Source organism: Cyphellophora europaea (genome assembly GCF_000365145.1).
Source record: "Cyphellophora europaea CBS 101466 unplaced genomic scaffold supercont1.15, whole genome shotgun sequence".
In the NCBI taxonomy this organism is placed as follows: domain Eukaryota; kingdom Fungi; phylum Ascomycota; class Eurotiomycetes; order Chaetothyriales; family Cyphellophoraceae; genus Cyphellophora; species Cyphellophora europaea.
Genome location: NW_008481803.1, coordinates 81,027 through 99,365, shown reverse-complemented (window position 1 = coordinate 99,365; position 18,339 = coordinate 81,027). Strand labels below are relative to the sequence as shown.

The 18,339-nt window shown below is 54.0% G+C and overlaps 6 protein-coding genes across 6 annotated transcripts; 2 read left to right on the top strand and 4 right to left on the bottom strand.

Moving 5' to 3' along the window:
- Positions 1 to 694: 694 nt before the first annotated feature.
- On the bottom strand, positions 695 to 2,245 carry HMPREF1541_10861 (uncharacterized protein; the record flags this gene model as incomplete). Its single annotated transcript, XM_008715530.1, has 1 exon — positions 695 to 2,245. One exon carries the CDS (start codon positions 2,243 to 2,245, stop codon positions 695 to 697), a length of 1,551 nt encoding a protein of 516 aa, XP_008713752.1.
- An 816-nt stretch (positions 2,246 to 3,061) lies between these two features.
- HMPREF1541_10860 (uncharacterized protein) lies at positions 3,062 to 4,945 on the top strand (the record flags this gene model as incomplete). Its single annotated transcript, XM_008715529.1, has 5 exons — positions 3,062 to 3,237; positions 3,282 to 3,344; positions 3,392 to 3,571; positions 3,820 to 4,007; positions 4,062 to 4,945. 5 exons carry the CDS (start codon positions 3,062 to 3,064, stop codon positions 4,943 to 4,945), a joined length of 1,491 nt encoding a protein of 496 aa, XP_008713751.1.
- A 1,303-nt stretch (positions 4,946 to 6,248) lies between these two features.
- On the bottom strand, positions 6,249 to 8,236 carry HMPREF1541_10859 (uncharacterized protein; the record flags this gene model as incomplete). Its single annotated transcript, XM_008715528.1, has 5 exons — positions 6,249 to 6,721; positions 6,777 to 7,015; positions 7,065 to 7,577; positions 7,672 to 7,800; positions 7,854 to 8,236. The coding sequence occupies 5 exons, from the start codon at positions 8,234 to 8,236 to the stop codon at positions 6,249 to 6,251; spliced, it is 1,737 nt and encodes a 578-aa protein (XP_008713750.1).
- A 1,968-nt stretch (positions 8,237 to 10,204) lies between these two features.
- Positions 10,205 to 12,154, bottom strand: HMPREF1541_10858 (uncharacterized protein; the record flags this gene model as incomplete). The annotated part of the gene is made up of 1 exon (XM_008715527.1): positions 10,205 to 12,154. One exon carries the CDS (start codon positions 12,152 to 12,154, stop codon positions 10,205 to 10,207), a length of 1,950 nt encoding a protein of 649 aa, XP_008713749.1.
- Positions 12,155 to 12,846: 692 nt separating this feature from the next.
- HMPREF1541_10857 (uncharacterized protein) lies at positions 12,847 to 14,716 on the top strand (the record flags this gene model as incomplete). Its single annotated transcript, XM_008715526.1, has 2 exons — positions 12,847 to 12,994; positions 13,044 to 14,716. 2 exons carry the CDS (start codon positions 12,847 to 12,849, stop codon positions 14,714 to 14,716), a joined length of 1,821 nt encoding a protein of 606 aa, XP_008713748.1.
- A 1,461-nt stretch (positions 14,717 to 16,177) lies between these two features.
- HMPREF1541_10856 (uncharacterized protein) lies at positions 16,178 to 18,028 on the bottom strand (the record flags this gene model as incomplete). The annotated part of the gene is made up of 3 exons (XM_008715525.1): positions 16,178 to 17,822; positions 17,875 to 17,900; positions 17,957 to 18,028. The coding sequence occupies 3 exons, from the start codon at positions 18,026 to 18,028 to the stop codon at positions 16,178 to 16,180; spliced, it is 1,743 nt and encodes a 580-aa protein (XP_008713747.1).
- Positions 18,029 to 18,339: the final 311 nt, after the last annotated feature.

Here is an 18,339-nt window from a genome sequence, read left to right as displayed (position 1 = left end):
AGGCGATGTTGACGGCAAATGGACAACAACAACTGAGTTCCACTGAAGGAATTTGCCCAGTCTCGGGACCGAGCCACGTTGATTAACAGGGCCGTAGGTGAACGTGGTCTCCTCCGGTGGAGATTCGGCGCAGGTGTACGGCGTTTCCGGGCGAATGAGGTGACGCCATTGTGCTGAAGACCTGTCGTCAAGCTTCACCAAGCTCCAGCCCTGAAGACGAAGATAGCTGCGATGCCTCGGCTCTTCGGTATCGGTGACAAGGCACATACGAAATCTTTCCAAGTTCCAGAGCGGGAATTGGTGCTGCAACGCCGTGTCAGGAGACGCCAAGTGAAATCTCGCCGTAACGCCACCATCGCGGCTGAAAATTTTTGAACTCGGCTCTCCCGATGCGGCATGATATCGCCGGGTGCAGATCGCTTATGATGCAAGCACAACACGCTGCATAAGATAAGACCTGTCGGTGCTTCACGTTGCCCACGACGTATTTCGTATTGCTCGCAGGGGGCGCGCTCCTCCGTGGCGAATGCTGAATTTTCCTCACATGGCAGCATACATGGTGCATCGGGCCGCGGCGCAAACATGTGCGCCATCAGTGGAACATGTATACCACGTGTCAATGCTCAACGATCCTACGCCAGGACGTGTGCGCACTGGGTTGTATCGTGCTTGTGCAGCCATTGTTGAACGTATGTCAAGTCATGTGCTCCATGATGCTCAGCCTGTTGGCTGCATCCTGACTTTCGAGCTGCCAGAAACGCAGCAGGCCCTTGACCCGATCGATCGAGTCCTTCCATGCCTGAGGCAGCAAGCCATGCAAATGTGGGTTGCGACTGGCTGCAAGGAGAACCAGAGAACTTCTTGTGCAGGACCTCAACATCAGCCATGTGCCGTGATGTCTTCTGTGGAAGCCAAAGGAATCTGACTGGATGCGCTGCACGCAGATCTGCAGCGCCTTGCTTGCGTATCCTTCGATCGCCGGAGATGTTGAGGGCGTGTCTTCCTCGAAGAAGTGAGCAAGGAAGTGATGATACATCATCTCGTAACAATCGATCAGATGCCCATTGAGGATGTAGCGGAGGACAGTTTCAAGGCGCGTGTCACCATCGGGTGCATTGGTCGATTCGGGCCGCAATGCCGCTGGAAGCGACGAAAGCCAGTTTGCTGCCTGATTCTCAAAGTTCTGCACCATACTGACGGCCACAGATGAGGTTACGATGGGTTTGTTCTTGTGGAAGGTGTTGAGAACGCGGTTGCCCAGACGCCTGAGAGCAATCTCGGCCAGATAATAGTACCAGACCACCTCTTTGTTTGCATGCAGTGCTCGAGGTGGTGAAGGATAGAAGTCGGGGTAGGAGAGATCGAACACTGGATTCTTGGTGATGTTGAGCTCAAGTCGAAGCTCGAGCTCGGACTTGAAGCACGTCCAATACAGGCTCTGCTGAAGTCCAAGCTGACGTTGGTCGATCTTTCCAGCTACGTCTGCACCACTAAGAAGTACCTGGCAGCACGTCAAAGCCTGTACAAACATCCTCCAGGCAGCGAGTGGACGCATGGTGGTCATCAAGTATACGCCAGACAAGAAGAAGCATTGAGCTTCGAGAACGCCTGATGTGCAGAGCATGTGGCTCATCCGAGCTTGTGCTGCTTGGAAATAAGACTGCGATCTGATGAATTGTCGCGTTCGTCGAAAGTCGATCGATTCGGGCTGATTCTGGAAGTCCGACGCATATGTGAGGGCACCATGCGCGTATATCAGAAGCAGGACACAGCTCTGGGCATCCCATCGCATACCGGTGTATTGGACGTCTCGCAGATATTGCCTGATGACTTCCTCGTCAATGATGGGATTGAAAGTGAGCACATGATCGATGAAGCGCTGCAGCAGTTCCTGCTCGTCACCACCATCAAAGGATGCAGTAGGAGGCTGGACCGCATCAGGCTCGTCCTGTGCAGATAGTAAGTGGGTGAGGTTCAAGTTGGGATGTATCTCTTCAAAGGGGCCCCATGTTAGTATGCCTTCGACACTCATTCGCGAGGACGATTCGTTCTTGGTGTCGAACAGTCCTTCATGTTGAAGAAGTGCATGATTTGGCGACTCTATGGCTGCCACCGTTGCCAGCTGAGACAGGGCTGAGCCCCCATGAAGCTGCTCGAAGCCTTGCTTGAGGGACTGTTCCAGTTCATGCAACTTTTCAATGATGGCCAAACTTGCCGGGTCAAAGCTAGAGGTCAGGCTCGTCATCTTTTCATCAGGCAGTTGCTCGATTTCTTCTTACCTCGAATGGTCTACTCCATCGTAACTGCATCTCGCACCAATCTTCAGACACGAGCCACAAGACGGCCTGGTGTTGTCGCATTTAGTCCTCCTCGTCCTGCAATGGTGGCACGCTTTCACGGCGCGTTTCCTGGGAAAGGCTGTCCTTGATGCGGGAGGTCGCCTTTTACGGCTCGTGGTCGGCTGGCCTTCAGGCGAGCTCTCCACACTGCCACTGGCTTCCCGCTCCTCCCGCTCTTCGCGTGCGGTAGCACGGTCCACCTCGTGGTGAACCAGTCCGTTAGATACGCTGAGCATTCTGTAAGCATTCCAGAAGAATGCCGGCAGATCCACATCAGACTGAAGATGCAAGAAGGAGGGCAGAAGATAGAGGACCGTACGGGGAGTTTCGGGCTCCGCACAAGAAATGCGTTGTGGCCGATGTAACCTCCGCTTGGCGGGGGTCACATCTTAGCACCACCCCCGGGGAGTCTAGAAGCTCACTCCCCGCAACCTAAGACCCTCTCCCTGCAGCCAGCCTCCGGAGACGAAAACCGGGGTCCCTGCAGAGTCAGACTCGGTGAGCGTAGAAGGTCTTCTCTCGACGCGGAGATTTCGGACTCTGGACTTGCTTCTGCCCAACCCCAGACCTTCCACTTCGGATAGCTCACAGCTAAGATGCATCATCCTCGGGAGGAGCCTTGGTGGAGACATGTACATAAAGCCTTGCTGATCCCCTTCTCTTCCAGACTTCAGAGACTTCAACACATCGCATACTCCAGAACTATCCCAATCACTTGAGAAATGGCGGGACTCGAGCAAAAGCGGCAGGTGTCTGTGACCGATGAGAAGGTCGACTATCTCAACCAGGTGGAACACGCCACAAGAGAGGAGCACCATGAGTCTGTGCTGAGTGTCATTAAACACCACCCCTGGGTTGTTGTTTGGTGTCTGTTCTATTCACTGTCGGCCATTGGCTGGTACGTCACATCAACCTACATCGCACCGGTGGCTAATTGTACAGGGGCTTCGATGCTCAAGTGAACGGTGCCATGCTGTCTGTGGCCACCTTCCGATCCACTTTCGGGTACGAAACGCCATGCACCCTGAATGAACTTCGCTGACGTTCTGTAGATACATCTACGAAGGCGAGCCGGTCCTCCAGGCGTCGTGGCAGAGTGCCTTCAACTCCGTGTCCAGTATCGGGCAGTTCTTCGGTGGCTTCGCTTGCTCCTGGCTCTCAGATCGCATTGGCCGCAAGAAGTCGCTCGGCATCGGCCTGGTCTTCGTCACCGCCGGCATCTTTGGCGAAGTGTTCGCTACTGCCAATGTCGCCTTCCTCATTGGAAAGATGATTTTGGGCGTCGGCCTAGGATTTTAGGTAAGCCTCGCATTACCCATGGATGCCGCACCGCAGCATTGCGTTGCTTTCTTGTCGTTTCAAAAGGTCTCCCTTTGCTGACTTCAGTGTCATAGTGAGTAACCCAGAGAACCAATATCGTTGCAGGCCATGCCCCATTTCCCATCCCAGCCCGCTCAAGCTAACCAATCTCTTCCATCAGCCTCACCATCGGACCACTATGTGCTGCCGAACTTGCACCCGTCTCGTTACGTGGTGTTGTGACGGCTGGCACCAATCTGGGCATCTGCATTGGTCAGCTCCTGAGCAATGCCGCAATCAAAGGCTTCGGCGAGAGAGACGACAGATGGGCTTATCGTGCCCCATTTGCTCTGCAATGGCTCTTTGTCAGTAAGTAGAATCCGCCATGGCTCCTGTTTGGAGCGAGACTGATTCGGGGCTCAGTACTTATTGTGGTTGGCCTGCCATTCGCTCCCGAGTCGCCCTGGTACCATATTCGCAAGAACCAAATGGAAGCTGCACGCAGCAGCCTCTACAAGCTGTACGGAACAACCACCGACCTTGACGCCAAGCTTGCCATGATGGTCAAAACAGTCAACGAGGACATCGAAGCCACCTCAGCCGCGCGTTGGTCGCAATGTTTCCAGGGCACCAACCTGATCCGCACCATCATCTCCGTCATGGTCTTCGCCTGCCAGCATCTGTCCGGCATCGTCTTCGTCCTCGGCTTCAGCACCTACTTCTTTCAACTAGCCGGCATTTCCGATTCCGACTCCTTCAATCTCGGTGTGGGCGTGACCTCGACCGGCGTCGTCGGCTGCATGATCAGCTGGGCGCTGATCAACAACTTCGGCCGCCGCAAGCTGTTCATTCTCGGCATGATCGGCATGACGACCGTGCTGCTCCTGATGGGCATCCTGGACGTTGTGCACACGTCCGCCGCCCGCTGGGTCCAGGCCTCCTGCACCGTCGTATACGCCCTCTTCTACCAAGCCACCATTGGCCCACTCGCCTTCGCCATCCTCGGCGAAACGCCCACCGCCTCGCTGCGAGCCAAGACCGTGGGTCTGGCCACGGCCATGCAGGCTGTCTTTGGCACTTTGATGAACGTGTGCATACCATATCTCGTAAATCCAGACAAGGCGAATCTGCGAGGCAAGGTCGGCTTCATCTTCGGAGGCCTATGTGGCTTGGGAACTGTATGGTCGTGGCTGTACGTGCCGGAACTCAAGGGCCGCACCTTCGCCGAGATCGACTGGCTGTTCCAGAACGATGTCAGTCCGAGGCGGATGGGCGGCTACGACATCCCTCGTACCGGTGGCGTGTAGCTTCTCTCTTGCGTAGGTAGTGCTCGTATGACAATTTGCTCTCGCATGAGTAGTTGAGATGATCTCCACTCGTACGATGGGCTCTTGGGTCTTCTTCACTTCATATGCGCCAAGCTATTTCAGCGGGAAGGGGAGCATTGACCGAGACCTGATACTCCTCCGGGCTAGCGCCCATTTGCTGCCGACCCTCGCACTTCGAATGGCCACACCTACCGCGTCAGGCTCAGCGTACACTCAAGGGATTTTTCAGGGTTCGGGCAACCTCTTGAATGCGGCGGTGTTTCAATTCGGGAGCTCTATAGAGCCAGGAGGTCAGGCCTGCGCGGCCGCTGGAGGAGAAAGCGCACGCAAGCTCCATTCCGTGCTCTCGACGGGCGTTGGGGTGTCAAAGACGAAGTCGGTATCGGTGGATACGGCAGTTAACGTTAAGTTATGATTGGAGCCGTGAAAATTGAAGAGTGCATTTGCGGTGTGCGCTGGAAGGAGAGCGTGCTCAGGCAGTGTGAGTCTTGGCATGGACTATACGCACTCATTGTAAGGTACATGTATTAGGCAGACGAACGACGGCACGTTGCCAGTAGTGCCACTGGCTGGAAAGTCAAATTGCAGCGTCGGACCTGTGTGTGCGATGTCCTGATAGGCGGGGGATCTCACGCTTGTCGTTTTCTTGAAGTAGCCATGTGGGAGTGAGCGTCGTGAACGATTGCAGAGCGAAAGAGCCAGAGTACGTATTATGCTGATTTTGCGGTGGTGGCCAAGTCAGCACGTGAGTGACTGGGAAGCATGAGCCGGACAGGTAGCAGCGCGCGGCACGCAAGCGAGCAGCACGCGAAGGTCTGGAAGGGGGGCCTTTGCTGTCGTTGAACGATTGCCAGACAATAGTTTAAGCCAGACGTACACACGAGTCTGAAAGGATGCCTTCGCGCCTGCACGCAACACGAACTTCTGTCCAAGGAATACGCGAGATTACTCGTTCGTTGGGGAAAAGACGAAATCTACGCGTCAGCAGTTTCTTGGTCGATAACGGAGAAGCAGGTTTGGTAGAGCATTTCATTCATTCAGCTCATGACAGGAAGCGGAAGCAGAACGATGGGCGGGAAAAACGTAAGGACATGAGTGTGCGTGCTCACTCCGGCTTCGCAGGAAGCCTGAACGATGATATTTTCAATGGGTGCAGCTATCCCGTTCCTATATGCTGTATCCAAATACTCGTGACATGTCCCTGTTTGTAGAAGATAGACGTTTTCGGACTGAAGGCGCCTACTCGCGGCGATCCACGCAATCGGAACGATGCGTGTCCAGATCATTTCTCGTAGCGCTGGCTTTCCTCCTCGATAGGAGCAACACTCGGGCGTCGCTTGTCATTTCCGCCCTTGATCTTGGCAAGTCCAATGATCTGTCCCATCTCGCGCCAGAATCCGACAGGAGGGTCCAAGAAGGTCGCCTCGTACGCATCGACGACTGGCCTTTCCCAGACGAGATCCGCTTCGTGAGGTCGCACGATTCTGGTCTTCTTGACGACCTTCCAGATGATGTATAGCGGTGGGATGAACAGCTGCATCGTGTAGTTGGAGAAGAAGCTGGAGACGGACCATGGCAGGTACGAGGTGTAGCCATAATAGCAGGCGACGACAAACATCCAAATGGCGCCGAAGTAAGCGCAGTAAGGTTGGAACCAGCCGACATAAGGCAGAGTCTTGCGGTCGAGACCTTGAGCTTTGCAGGCGCGGTAGAAGAAGATGTACGTGACGGACATGGAGAAGAAGTCAATCAGACCTGGGGGAAAAGCGTTAACGAGGACATTTGAGGAAGAGAGGGGGTTAATAAATACCTCCTGCTGTGACCAAATTGGCAAACCAGGTAATGACGATTGACGAGCTGTTGGAGACTTGCAAGAAGGAGAGCAGAGGGAAAATCATGACCACGAGAAACGAATAAATCGGCACACCCTTTTTTGTGCAGTGGGTGAGGAATCGAGGAGCTCTGCCTTCGAGCGCGAGACCGTACAAGGTGCGGACGGCGCAATAGGTGTAGGTGTTTCCAGCAGAGAAGATCGAGGTCAACATGAGACTGAATTCCTGTAAGTATTTGTAGGCACGCGGATTCGATGTCGACTTACGCGTTGACGATGTGGGGAAAAACACCAATGCCCATGTTCTTCATCGCAATGACGTATGGCGAGGCACCAGCAGAACCATTGCTCCCACCGAGAACAACTTCCTCAAGAGCTGGGTCGCGGGAGCTGCACACGATACCCACGGCAAGAGCACCACCAATGAAGAAGATACCAAAGCGAAGGTAGACCATCTTGAAGGCCGCTTTGATGTAGACTCGTGGGCGCTTGGCCTCGGCAGCCACCATGGAGATGTATTCGGGCCCAACAACAGTGAACAGGGCGGAGGTTAGGCCGGCAAGGAAACCTTCGAATCTGCCGAGATCTCCGGTGGTGATATGCTCTCGGAACGCGCCGCCGTTCTTCCAGTAACGGAAGCCGTAAGCGTCGCCCTGTGGGTTGCCGCCAACCATAGTAATGAATGTGAAGAAAAACAGTGAGAAGATCAAGATAACCTTGCCGCCAGAGAGCCAGAATTCGGCCTCGCCATAAGCTCCGACAGCCATGATGTTGATGAAGCTGCGTTTAGTGTCAGCATTGATGGCGACTCTATTCACCCGCCGGACTCTGGATAGCATGTTTGAATGGGAGAGGTACGAGAGTTCAGACTTACGCATAGCAGATGATGACGCCTGTAACGACGCCAGCTACAGGTCCCGGTTCAGTGACCTTGTCGCTCCAAAATGACAGTACCAGGGTAAAAGCCGAGATCTCGAAGGGAATGAGAAGGGCTTCGTAGAAGCTGATGCAGGTTAGCACGCCGAAAAGTCAGAGTTGCATCGAGCTTAATCTTACAAGAAGTTCCACCCGATCATGAAACCGAAGGCCTCGTCTACCCATTTGCCGGCCAAGCGAATAAAACCACCACTGACTGGGTATGCCGTGCTCATCTCCGCGACAGAGTTATTGACCATGGCCAGGACAAGGCTTTGAAACAGGTAGCCGAGGAGCAGGCCAGCGGCACCAGCGCGGTATAGACCACCACCGATACTGACGAACAGCGCCGTTCCGATGGAGCCGCCGATGGCAATCAGCTGGATTTGACGATTATTCAAGTTGCGCTTGAGGTGGTCGGCGTTCTCGGCGAGAAAGCCCTCCTGCACATCGTGACCGTCTTGAGGGACGGGGGAGGGCGAGCTCTCGCCGCTCCCCTTCTTGTCTCGACTAAAGACACCCATGGCGGCGTGCTCGAGAAAATGTGTCGCAGGCGTGTGGAAGCAGTGCTTGAACGAGCAGAAAAGATGCGAAGGGTGGAGAAGTATATAGGACGAGAAGAATGCGTCTGAGGCGCAAAACGAGAGCTGAAGAGAGCAGATCGGCTAGATCGGTCAGTGCAGCTATCGCATTACCTAGGCTTTTTCGTGGGAAAGGCAATTCGTCAATCTCGTGTACCTAAGGTTGACACCACCCCGCTTTGAGTGCCACAGGCGAGACTTTGACGGTTGTTAGGCCTTCCCCTCATAACTTGCTTCTGGCGAGCTCCAGTGTTGACATGGATGTCGTCCAATCTGCGACCAGCGTGGAATATTTGCCCTTGCACAAACAACGGAGCCCAACCCAGCAATCGACCTCACGATGCCCCGCTCTCACTAGGCTTTTGCTAATTGCGTAGGTTGGTCGGGGGCAGGGTGGCGGGGTGGAGAGATAAGCCGGCTAGGTGGCACGCGCCTCGTGGTGGCCGGCGGGCTCGTCAAAGCAAGATCTCGGGCGACCGTTAGAAGATACTTCGTTCGTAGGGTCATGAAGGGTTTAGTGATGGTGGATCTTGCAGTACTTTGTCAATTGTAATTGTTTTCCGTCGACGACGCTGCAACCTTGAGCCATTTGAAGCAGCGCGTGACAAGAACTGCAAGAACTGCCACCCAGGAGCTTCACGCGCCTTGGCAGCGAGCGCCGGGAGCTTGCCCCCCCATTTACCCGCAGAGGCTGAGCGCCTAGGCTGTGGACTAAGCATTGATTCGTCCTTGGACTGAAGCTTGCATCGACCATCCAACTCCATCGCTGAGTCCTGCTGGGGGCTTCCTGGTGGACCTTTCCCAGGGTCTCTCGTTGCGATCCCGAAACTCGACGCTGCTGCACGATGAGTTCTGCTCACCCTAAACGATTACCTTATCCGCAGATACGGAAATGCATACCATTCGTAGGTCAAGCCTCCCAGGCGCGTGGTCGCTTACCTCGTATCTCTCACAAGATGCAAGGGTGCGCCGTCAACATTTGGCTGGATATGGCAGGTCCTCGCATGGTGCCAGCAAAGTACGGACGGTCTGTTCCAAACGAAAAGCCCGGTTCCACGCACCTAAGGGGCCACATCGCGCAGGGCTGGGCATCATGCGATAGAGGAGCCCTCATGTACAGAGTACCAGCCAGCTCAAAAGCACGTACTAGTTCTGGGCATCACATCTTCCGGCGATCGGCGTATGTCATTGTATTAGGACATTCTCTGTGGTGAGATCACCTAATCTGGGCCAATCAACTCCTGTGCTGCTGTCGTGGTTACCTTCCCTCCAATCCGCTGGGAGTCGTTATCGTCCTCTCGTCTTCGTTCTCATGACGGCTCACTATCGCACCTTCGCCATGTACCGTCTTGAGGAGCACAAGACCGATGTGTACCCGTTTCAGATCGGGGTAGCAGATCCTCGCGTCACTGGCGTCTGGTAAGCGAGCCAACTCGTCGATCAGGCCTACGCCGTGGGACACTGCGCAAACGCCGCAGGTCTGGACCTTGTTCAGATGCTATCTCTTGAAGGTGCTAGGCTTCTTACCTCAGTTCTGTAATCACCATCATACGGTTGTAGTCTTCAAAATCGCTTGATGCTTGTGTCGGGCAGCTTATGGGGACTCTCAAAGCGCCAATCAGCCCTAGACCCGCTGTAGCAGACGTCTACATTCGCCAGGCTGACTCGACATTTCTTATTTGAACACTAAGAGCTTTTCTGGTCATTGGCGAGTTGGACATGCTTGACACTGCACTGTGGTTCCATAGCCCTCAAGCACATAGAGAGGTACACAAGAACTAAGCGCGGAAGGCACGGTCCGTCAGGAACCAAAGGGTGCCTCCCGAACACAGATGGGGAGAGGTGGACAAGACGGAGATGTTCATTGTTGAGATAAATCCGTTTGGCATTCACAAATAGCCAAGTCTAATATCATGTCACCTTGTGACTTTCAGGTGGAGGTATCCAGGTACCGTTAGTCTCCCAAACAGCCGGCTTGCTGTATCTGCCTGTACTCCCGCCGTTCATCCAAGCCAGACGCACAAACCAAGGTTCCTCGAGGTCGTGTTTGCCTCGCTCCAATGTGACCTGCTCCTGGTTCCACATCTCATCGACATATCCGCGCCAGCGCTCGACGTCGTTGATGAGAATACTGACGCCGTCGATGCCTATTTCGCGCGGGATGACGCCCCATGTGAGTGTGAGATTGGAGGCATCCGGTGGCACAGTAGCGTTGACCACGGGCCCATGTGAGCCCCACCAGTCCTTATCATGGCCTTCATTGCCGGTTCCCAAGGAGGCAGGAGTCTCGATAATCGACCCAAAGCCCCAGCGTGCGATACCATTGATGTGGAGACCCATCAGTAGGCCCTGGTAGATCAGCCCTGGGCGCGTTTGGAACCCGGTACCAGGCAACAAGATGAGTGAATATAGCCAGTGGTGGAGACGTAAATTCTCACCGGGTAAGGCAAGCAGGATGAGGAGGCTGGCACCCATGGTCGCGTATAGCGCGAGGTACTTCGGAAGGTAACCCGAAACACGAATGTAGTGAATTTGGCCAATGGCGATTGACACAATCAGAGCAACAATGATCGCCAGCGCGAAGCCAGCTCCCGGCTGACGTAGATCTTCTGGCGTCAGGCGCTCAAGGGGAATGATAGGCGCAAACGTGTAGTTGTTCAGGGCACCAATGAAAAGAAACCCCAGGTACAGGACCGTCTTTTCGACTTGGGCCGTCAACCCCTGCAGCAGTGGAACAGCGGACGTGATGTAAATGACGTAGGCAATGAATCCTCCAGGTAACAGCTTCCCGAACAGAGTGCTGAGCAGCTCATAGAAGTTTGGCTTGTTCGGTGGATCCGAGACGAGGCCGACATGCATCATCGTCATGAAGTAGAGCGAGAAGAAGAAAACGCCCGGGGAGGTCGTGAAGAGCCCTATGATGACTAGCGCAACGCATGTGACAACGAAGAGAGGCCATCGAGAGTCAGAAGGGCACTGTTTGTTGGACGTGGCCAGGCTTTGAAAGGTGTAAGAGCGAGGGAAGCTTGCGGGAAATGAGATACTGCTGATGCCGTGGGCTTTGGAGCTCTCGAAACTATTGTGAGTGCCAATGAGTGAGGCGACACCACAACCACCTGTTTCTCTTGGGATAACACCAGCGTGAATCGCTGCTTGACAGATGAAGCTGTCCCCCCGATAGACGGGCATCGAGTCTGCGTCTCCGGGGTTCGGCCCTCCAATAACGTAGGGGCTGTAGATGTATGACTCGTTCCCTACCCATCTGTAGTCGAGTAGGTGTGTCTGGTCACAGTTTGCCGGACAGCGGAATGCCATATGTGATGACGAAAAAGGTCGACAATTGTTCCCATTTAGGCCGCAGTTGTTGCCCTCGTTCCAGAAGCTTGCACCACACCAGGTGTTCCGAGGGCGGCCGTAGCCCTTGATAAAGCCCGAGGTGGCATGATGTTTAAGCATCAGAGACCAAGTCAGGAACCAAGCCGCATACAACGCTATGAGCAAGGCGATGCGTCCTCGCTTACTGGGAACATAGCGATGGAGCAGCTGGACAGGTGCTTGCTGAATTTTTGCGAAGTATGGAGTGATCTTGAGCTCACGCGGAGGCTTGGGCCCCTCGACCCAGGTTGCGACAGATCTGGCAGCTTTCCTCACAGAAACAGGGACCCATTTGAATTTGAAGCTGCTCGCGGACTCCCGCAGCCAGACTGGAACGGGTAATGTTGTTTCGTTCTGCGCCGAGGACTCGGAGGCCGTCCGAATATGCAATGTGCCGTCGGGACCCTCGGAGTCAGATTCATCGTCGGTCAAAGGGGGTATGTGTCGAGGAAAGGACTCCTCGTCGTCTCGATAGGGAGCAACCATGATGCCGGGACTCCAGCGCCGGAAGGTTAATGCGGGGAGTGTGCAGGACGGGTAACGGAATGATTGTCGGTCGGTCGGTCGACCGTTTCTCCTAGAAGATACTCATGTCGCACGATACCAAGATAATGTATGGAATACAATGCACGTTGCGCAACCTCAAGCTATCGATGGCCCATGAAACGGCACGTAAGCTGGCTTGCACGTGGAAGACCGGAAGAGCCATTGGCGCTTGGCTGCGATGATGTGATGCCTATTCTGCCACAGCTCTTTGGCCGCGCTCTCGTTGGACCTCCACAGAGCCGCAGCCGTGCTGTTCTCCCTGCATGCCTCAATAATGCGAGCCCTCGACTTGTCCTTAATCACGATTCTACACTACTATACCCTCTATACTTGAGGTAAATGAATACATCAACGCAGAACACTCGACGCGCATCTCCCGGGGACCTGAGCTGATTGGTCAGCAGGCCCCTCGCTTTTCCGCCGCGTTGGCCCGCAGTTGGGGCCTTATCGCTATCACCGCATTCCCCGGATTTCACTAATCGTGAGTCGAGGACGTCAATGTAGTAACGACATAGGGCGGATCGATCTTACTGCATCACCGTTTTTGCTCGATCGTACGTTTCTGTATTTCGCATCGTTGCCTTCGCTCCTGTTCGGTCTGTGACACTCCTCTTTTGGCGAACGTTCAAACAATGTCTTCCACGCCGCAGCCATCGAGCCTGCCCGCTCCGCACGACCTGTCTCACTTCTTTTCTCGAACAACACAGCGTAGAGTACCCAGCCAGGTCAAGCGATTCTATAAGTACTTTTCGATACCCGGCATACAGAATCTTGCAGGAGGTCATTTGCCCACTTTCATTTACGTTGCAAGGTTGCTCACAGCTCTCAGGTCTGCCCGCGCCGTCTTACTTTCCATACGATACACTTGAGGCTTCGGTCGCCTTGCCCGGCAGATTCAAACCTACACCTACGAAACCCGTTGACCCTCCGACAGCTACATCTAGCTCCAAGAGCCCCGAAGCTGCCAGAGTTCTTGTCCCGCATGACTCCGCTGAGAAAGACCTCCTTCGCAAGATCGACTTGACCACCGCCCTGCAGTATGGCACAGCACAAGGATACCCACCTCTCTACGGGTTCGTTCGATCTTTTGTGCAGGCCAACATGCATCCGAACGTGCCTTATCGGGGTTCCGCCGAGGTCATTTTGACCTGCGGGTCGACTGACGGTTTCTCCAAGACTCTTGAAGCATTTACCAATATATGGGATGAAGAACGAGACTGGATTCGCGACCGTGAGGGTATTCTCTGTGAGCAATATGCATATATGAATGCCATACAAGCAGCAGCCCCAAGAGGTCTGAACGTTGTTCCTGTTGCTATTGATGACGAAGGCATGCTTGCAGAAGGGCCCGGTGGCCTGGAAGATGTGCTGAAGAACTGGGATGTCTACCGAGGAAAACGCCCGCACCTGATCTACACGGTGACGATGGGTCAGAATCCGACGTCGGGCGTCCTCTCCCTCAAGCGACGCAAAGCGATATACACCATCTGCCAGAAGTACGACGTCTTGATTTGCGAAGATGATCCATACTGGTTTCTCCAATATCCATCAGCTAACAAACTGTCCATGAAAGCTCGCGGTGAGCCAGTTTCAGAGAACTATCCCACCGAGCCATACAACTACAACACCGCTTCAGGTCGCAAATCTTCCGGATTCCCGTTCTTGGACTCCCTTGTGCCTTCCTACTTATCAGTGGACACGGACGGTCGTGTCATTCGTCTTGACACATTTTCAAAGTCCGTTGCCCCTGGCTGCCGATTGGGATGGATTACTGCGCAGCCTGCTTTTGTGGAAGTGATACAGCGAATCACCGAGACAACGACGCAGCAACCGTCCGGCTTCGTACAATCCATGATTGCAGAGCTACTCCAGGGACCATCCGATGTCTCCGGTGATCCAGGCAGAGGCGGCTCCAAAGACGGAAGCGGCTGGAAGGTCGATGGCTGGGTGCGCTGGTTGGAAGGCCTACGTGGCAACTACGAGCGCCGAATGCAGGTCATGTCGACCATTCTCGAAGACGGCCGCTTTCTACTTCAGCACGCCACGAACAGCGAGGGTTTCGAAGTCGTGTCCAAGACCCAGCTCTTCGACTTCGCCTATCCAATGGGCGGCATGTTCCTGTGGCTCCGTTGCCACTATGAGACCCATCCGTTATGCTCGTCTCATACGCGAGCAGGTAGCTTCTCTGGCCTGGAACTCTCACAAGCACTCTGGCTCTTCCTTACGAAGGAAAAGTACCGGGTCCTGGTGGCGCCCGGTGCAATGTTCGCTCCTACTGCCGAGATCCGAGATGCTACCGCATGGCAATATCAGAGGCTGTGCTTCGCCGCCGTTGACGAAGATGTCGTCAAGACCAGCTCCGAGTCCTTCGTGCAAGGCATTCGTCACTTCTGGGGGTTGAATGCCGAAGATGTCAAGGAATTGCTCAGGGAAGTCCAGACACCCGACATGCAGGTATTACTGGAGGATGGACAGGTATGTACTCCGTTCGGTGGTCTGTGAATCTGCGCTAATCTGGTGTCAGGCTCGATATGCAGTGAATCCCTTACTGTGTTGAATGTGAGCACCCCTCGCACAACACTGCATCTGGACTTGCTGCCAGGTGTTGGACTAGACAGCGCATGAAGTGGGGGCCGATAACAGTCTCCAAGAAAATACTGTATCGCGATGTCTTGGGTAGAATTCGCAAGACTTGTGACAATCTTGAGAGACTCTGTATAACGAGGCAGTGAACAAGGCCTTATTCTAGCTATATACAACGTGAGTCGCGGGCAAGGTAGAGTATTTGTCTCATCTAAATAGCATCTCGACGTCTAAAGCTGCCGCAAATTACAAGCTTTCAGGACATCTTATCCCACCATGAGCTTCGTGATGTCAACAAGTTGTTCCTACATCTCGCAGCCGATCTGAGGGATGCAGGGAGATCTGGTGAAGAAGGTGAATGAAGTCTCCGTCAACACTTAGCATCCCGGCCAAGGTGTCTAGCTCGACCGTTATTGCTGCACCGGAGTGTCAAGCGGATATGTTTCTACGGCACCCTCTTTCCTAGTTCTTTTACGACCTGCAAAGCACGGTGCGAGCCCATGCTGACGGACATCTGTAGAGATTTCAGCGCATCAAAGGCTCCTGACTGACCCGCCGCCTCTCATGCTGCAGCCATCCTTCATAATAGCATCGCCATCGATTGCGTACCCTTTCTAACCCAGACAGAAGACAGCAGCGCACACAGTATGTCTCGCCTCGTGAATATTCCGAAAAAAGCTCCTGAGAATCCTCAAAGCAAAAAGAACAGAGGAATGTGCTCCCATAATAGGAGGTCTCATGGACACATGTACTTTTTCCGTACAACTCCTAACTGAGAGATCTTGACCTTGGCTTGCTATGGCATCTTTCTTTTTTGTTGTTGGCACTCCTCCCCGAAAACTACCTGCTGCAATTAATTGCGTTAGGCGTAGAGTTTTCAGTGGCATCGACTCCGACCCCAGGACTTATTGGTTCTTCCTGCCCGGTTTTTGGTTAACGCGTTTGTAGCGCGTTGGTCTGTGCGATTGTTGAAGAGGTTTTCGGGTTTTGCGATATTCATGGTTGCTAGGCAGAAAAGGCTGGGTGGGAGGCTGTTCAGTGAGTGAGGTGAATGAATGTATGCGGGTGGGTGCAAGGCGACGAGGCGACGAGGCGACGAGGCTGCAAATCTGGATCCACCCTTCCGAAATTAGTAGACTGACGACCTTGGGACTACGGTTTTACAGCCCTTGATCTGGCCGGATGCAGCCATGCTAAGGCGTCGCAGTGTGTGTGAGTGTGCATCTCCAGCCGCTCCGATAAAGGAGTGGAGGGTAGGGGCTTTGAAGGAAGAGCCTGCATAACTACTAGGAGTTTCCGATACAGTGCACGCAATCGAACTGTACGGGCTGAGCAGCCGTGACCACTTGTTCCTTAACGGTCAGAGTACGTCTCTATGTGTCACCAGGATATTATGCTCGTTTTCTGAAGTTGGTGCCAACGGCCTTCAGTCTTGAGCTGCAAAGATGCTGTGCGTGCACTTGTGTACTGGATGTCAAGGTCGTTGACTCTGCAAGCTCGTGGGATTGTACTAGTCCGCGGAGTCAGTGAATTGGGCACGGCGGCCATGCCTGTGTTTCCTCCTGCACTGAGCAAGTCTTGATGAAGTCTCTCCTCCAGTTTCAGAGCTTGCAATGCCACTCTCGCGGCGGATATACTATCCCACAGACCCTCGCGACGAGGATTGGTAAAGAGTAGATAGAGAGCTTCGCGACGTAGACGAGGCTCGCGACAGTGCATGGCGACAACGAAGAGTGGCCCGAGCACACCGTGTCCGGCGGTGAAGATCGGCTTGACCGAATGCTCGTTCTCAAACAAGAACGACTCGAAGTCTTCTAAGGAGCCCTTGTGGGGCTGTACATCAGGTGCTCCCAGAATTTGTTGACTCAGTTGTACAATCTTGGCAAAGTGCGAGTGGTAAGTGTCCCAAGCCAGCTCGCCTTCAACATGGAGGCGAGGATACGCTCGAAGGAAAAGGTCCAGGATCCAACTATTCAATTGTATTGTCAGGGCCGTTCCCGAATGGTTGTTGCGGAGCAGCATCGTTTCGGTACGCAACCGGACGAGAGCTTCCTCCCCGTAAGTCAAACGGTTGACTAGGTTCTGAAATTTATCCTCGGCAGGTCCGACGGCGTGTATGCCAAGATTCTGGTCGAAGAGCTGGAGATCGTTAAGAAGTGTGTCGTAATAGTCTCGGGCATCATTCAGGCTAGCGAAATGGGGTAGGTCCGCCCGGCTGAATCTCTCTGCCGATGGTGCGTCGAGAGGACCCATTCTGTTCAGATCTTCACTGCAGTTCATGGTGCGTGCTTGAGTTTGCAAAGAAAGTAGAATCGCATGGAGGGCTTTCATCTGAACCGCGTATGAAGTCCCGCCGATGGAGGCGATTTGAGCCTTCAGATCCTGGAACAGGTCCAATGCCTTGTCAAGGTGCCGGAAACTACTCTGCTGATAGCCTTGAAGGCTAGAGATATGAATGATCAATATAGATGTGATTAGAGCAAGCACTTTATCGATCAGGGCCGAAGATTTTGCAAGTTGCGTAAAAGACTTGAGAGCTTGCGTATACTGCAAAAGGCCGAATCGTCCGAGATGGGTGTTCACAGCGTCCTCCGAGAGAATTGCCTCGTCGCCTTCGACAAAGTGTCGATGGAGAGCTCCGAGTGATGCAACAGCATGTCTGACCGCAGGCTGCATCATCGAGATGGGGAGAACGGAATAACACCAGAAATCCAGATCCGGCGGAAACAGAGCCGTGAACTCAGGCACTGAGTACACCTGGAAGAATTCAAAGCTCTGTTGCTCTTCCGCCGTGTCGAAAACGAAGACCGACGGCTGCTGTAGAAGACTCCCCGGTGGAAAGAAACCTGAGTTGTCATCAGGACCGAGAGCGAAAGCATGTGGAGTCCAAGAATGTGCCCAGGGGTGATCCCAAACAGATGTCCCTATACCAGGACCTGCAAATCGGTACCCTTCGCATTTGCGACCTGTTGCAGAGCAGCGACGACAGTCGGGCTTGTTTTCGTCGCATTTTACCCTCCTGTTCCTGTATGATAATCAGCGGTCTATCCACATACAGGGCTGAGGGACCACCATACTTGCACGTGACACATCCCGTCTTCACCTGTACGCAAGAGAATTAGGGCACAGTTGACCTCTGCTTCCACGAATCTGACCTACCTTCGGTTTCCAGGACTTCTTTCGAGCACTGTCAAGGCTTTGGTCGGTTGTTCGTGCATTTTTCCGAGCCATCCTGACTGGCTCGCATGCAAGTTTGATTCGGGAAGAGCTGGATCCCGGTCCACATCGCTCACAACGAAGTTTCGCGGCACGTTGGTAAGTCCAACGTCCACAGGTCTTGAGAGGACACTAGTGAGCCTCCAGTGGATCAGAAATGCATCTTTCAAGATCACCGATGCGGCAGCGCCGTGAGTCGTGCAACGACTGCAAGTGATAGCAGCTGATTCCGTCTTCTGGTGGGCATCAGTCTTGATCGAAACGAGACTTGGGGGGCGGCCTGAACGTGCAGAATACTCCACTTTCCAGCGAACCAATCATGCCGC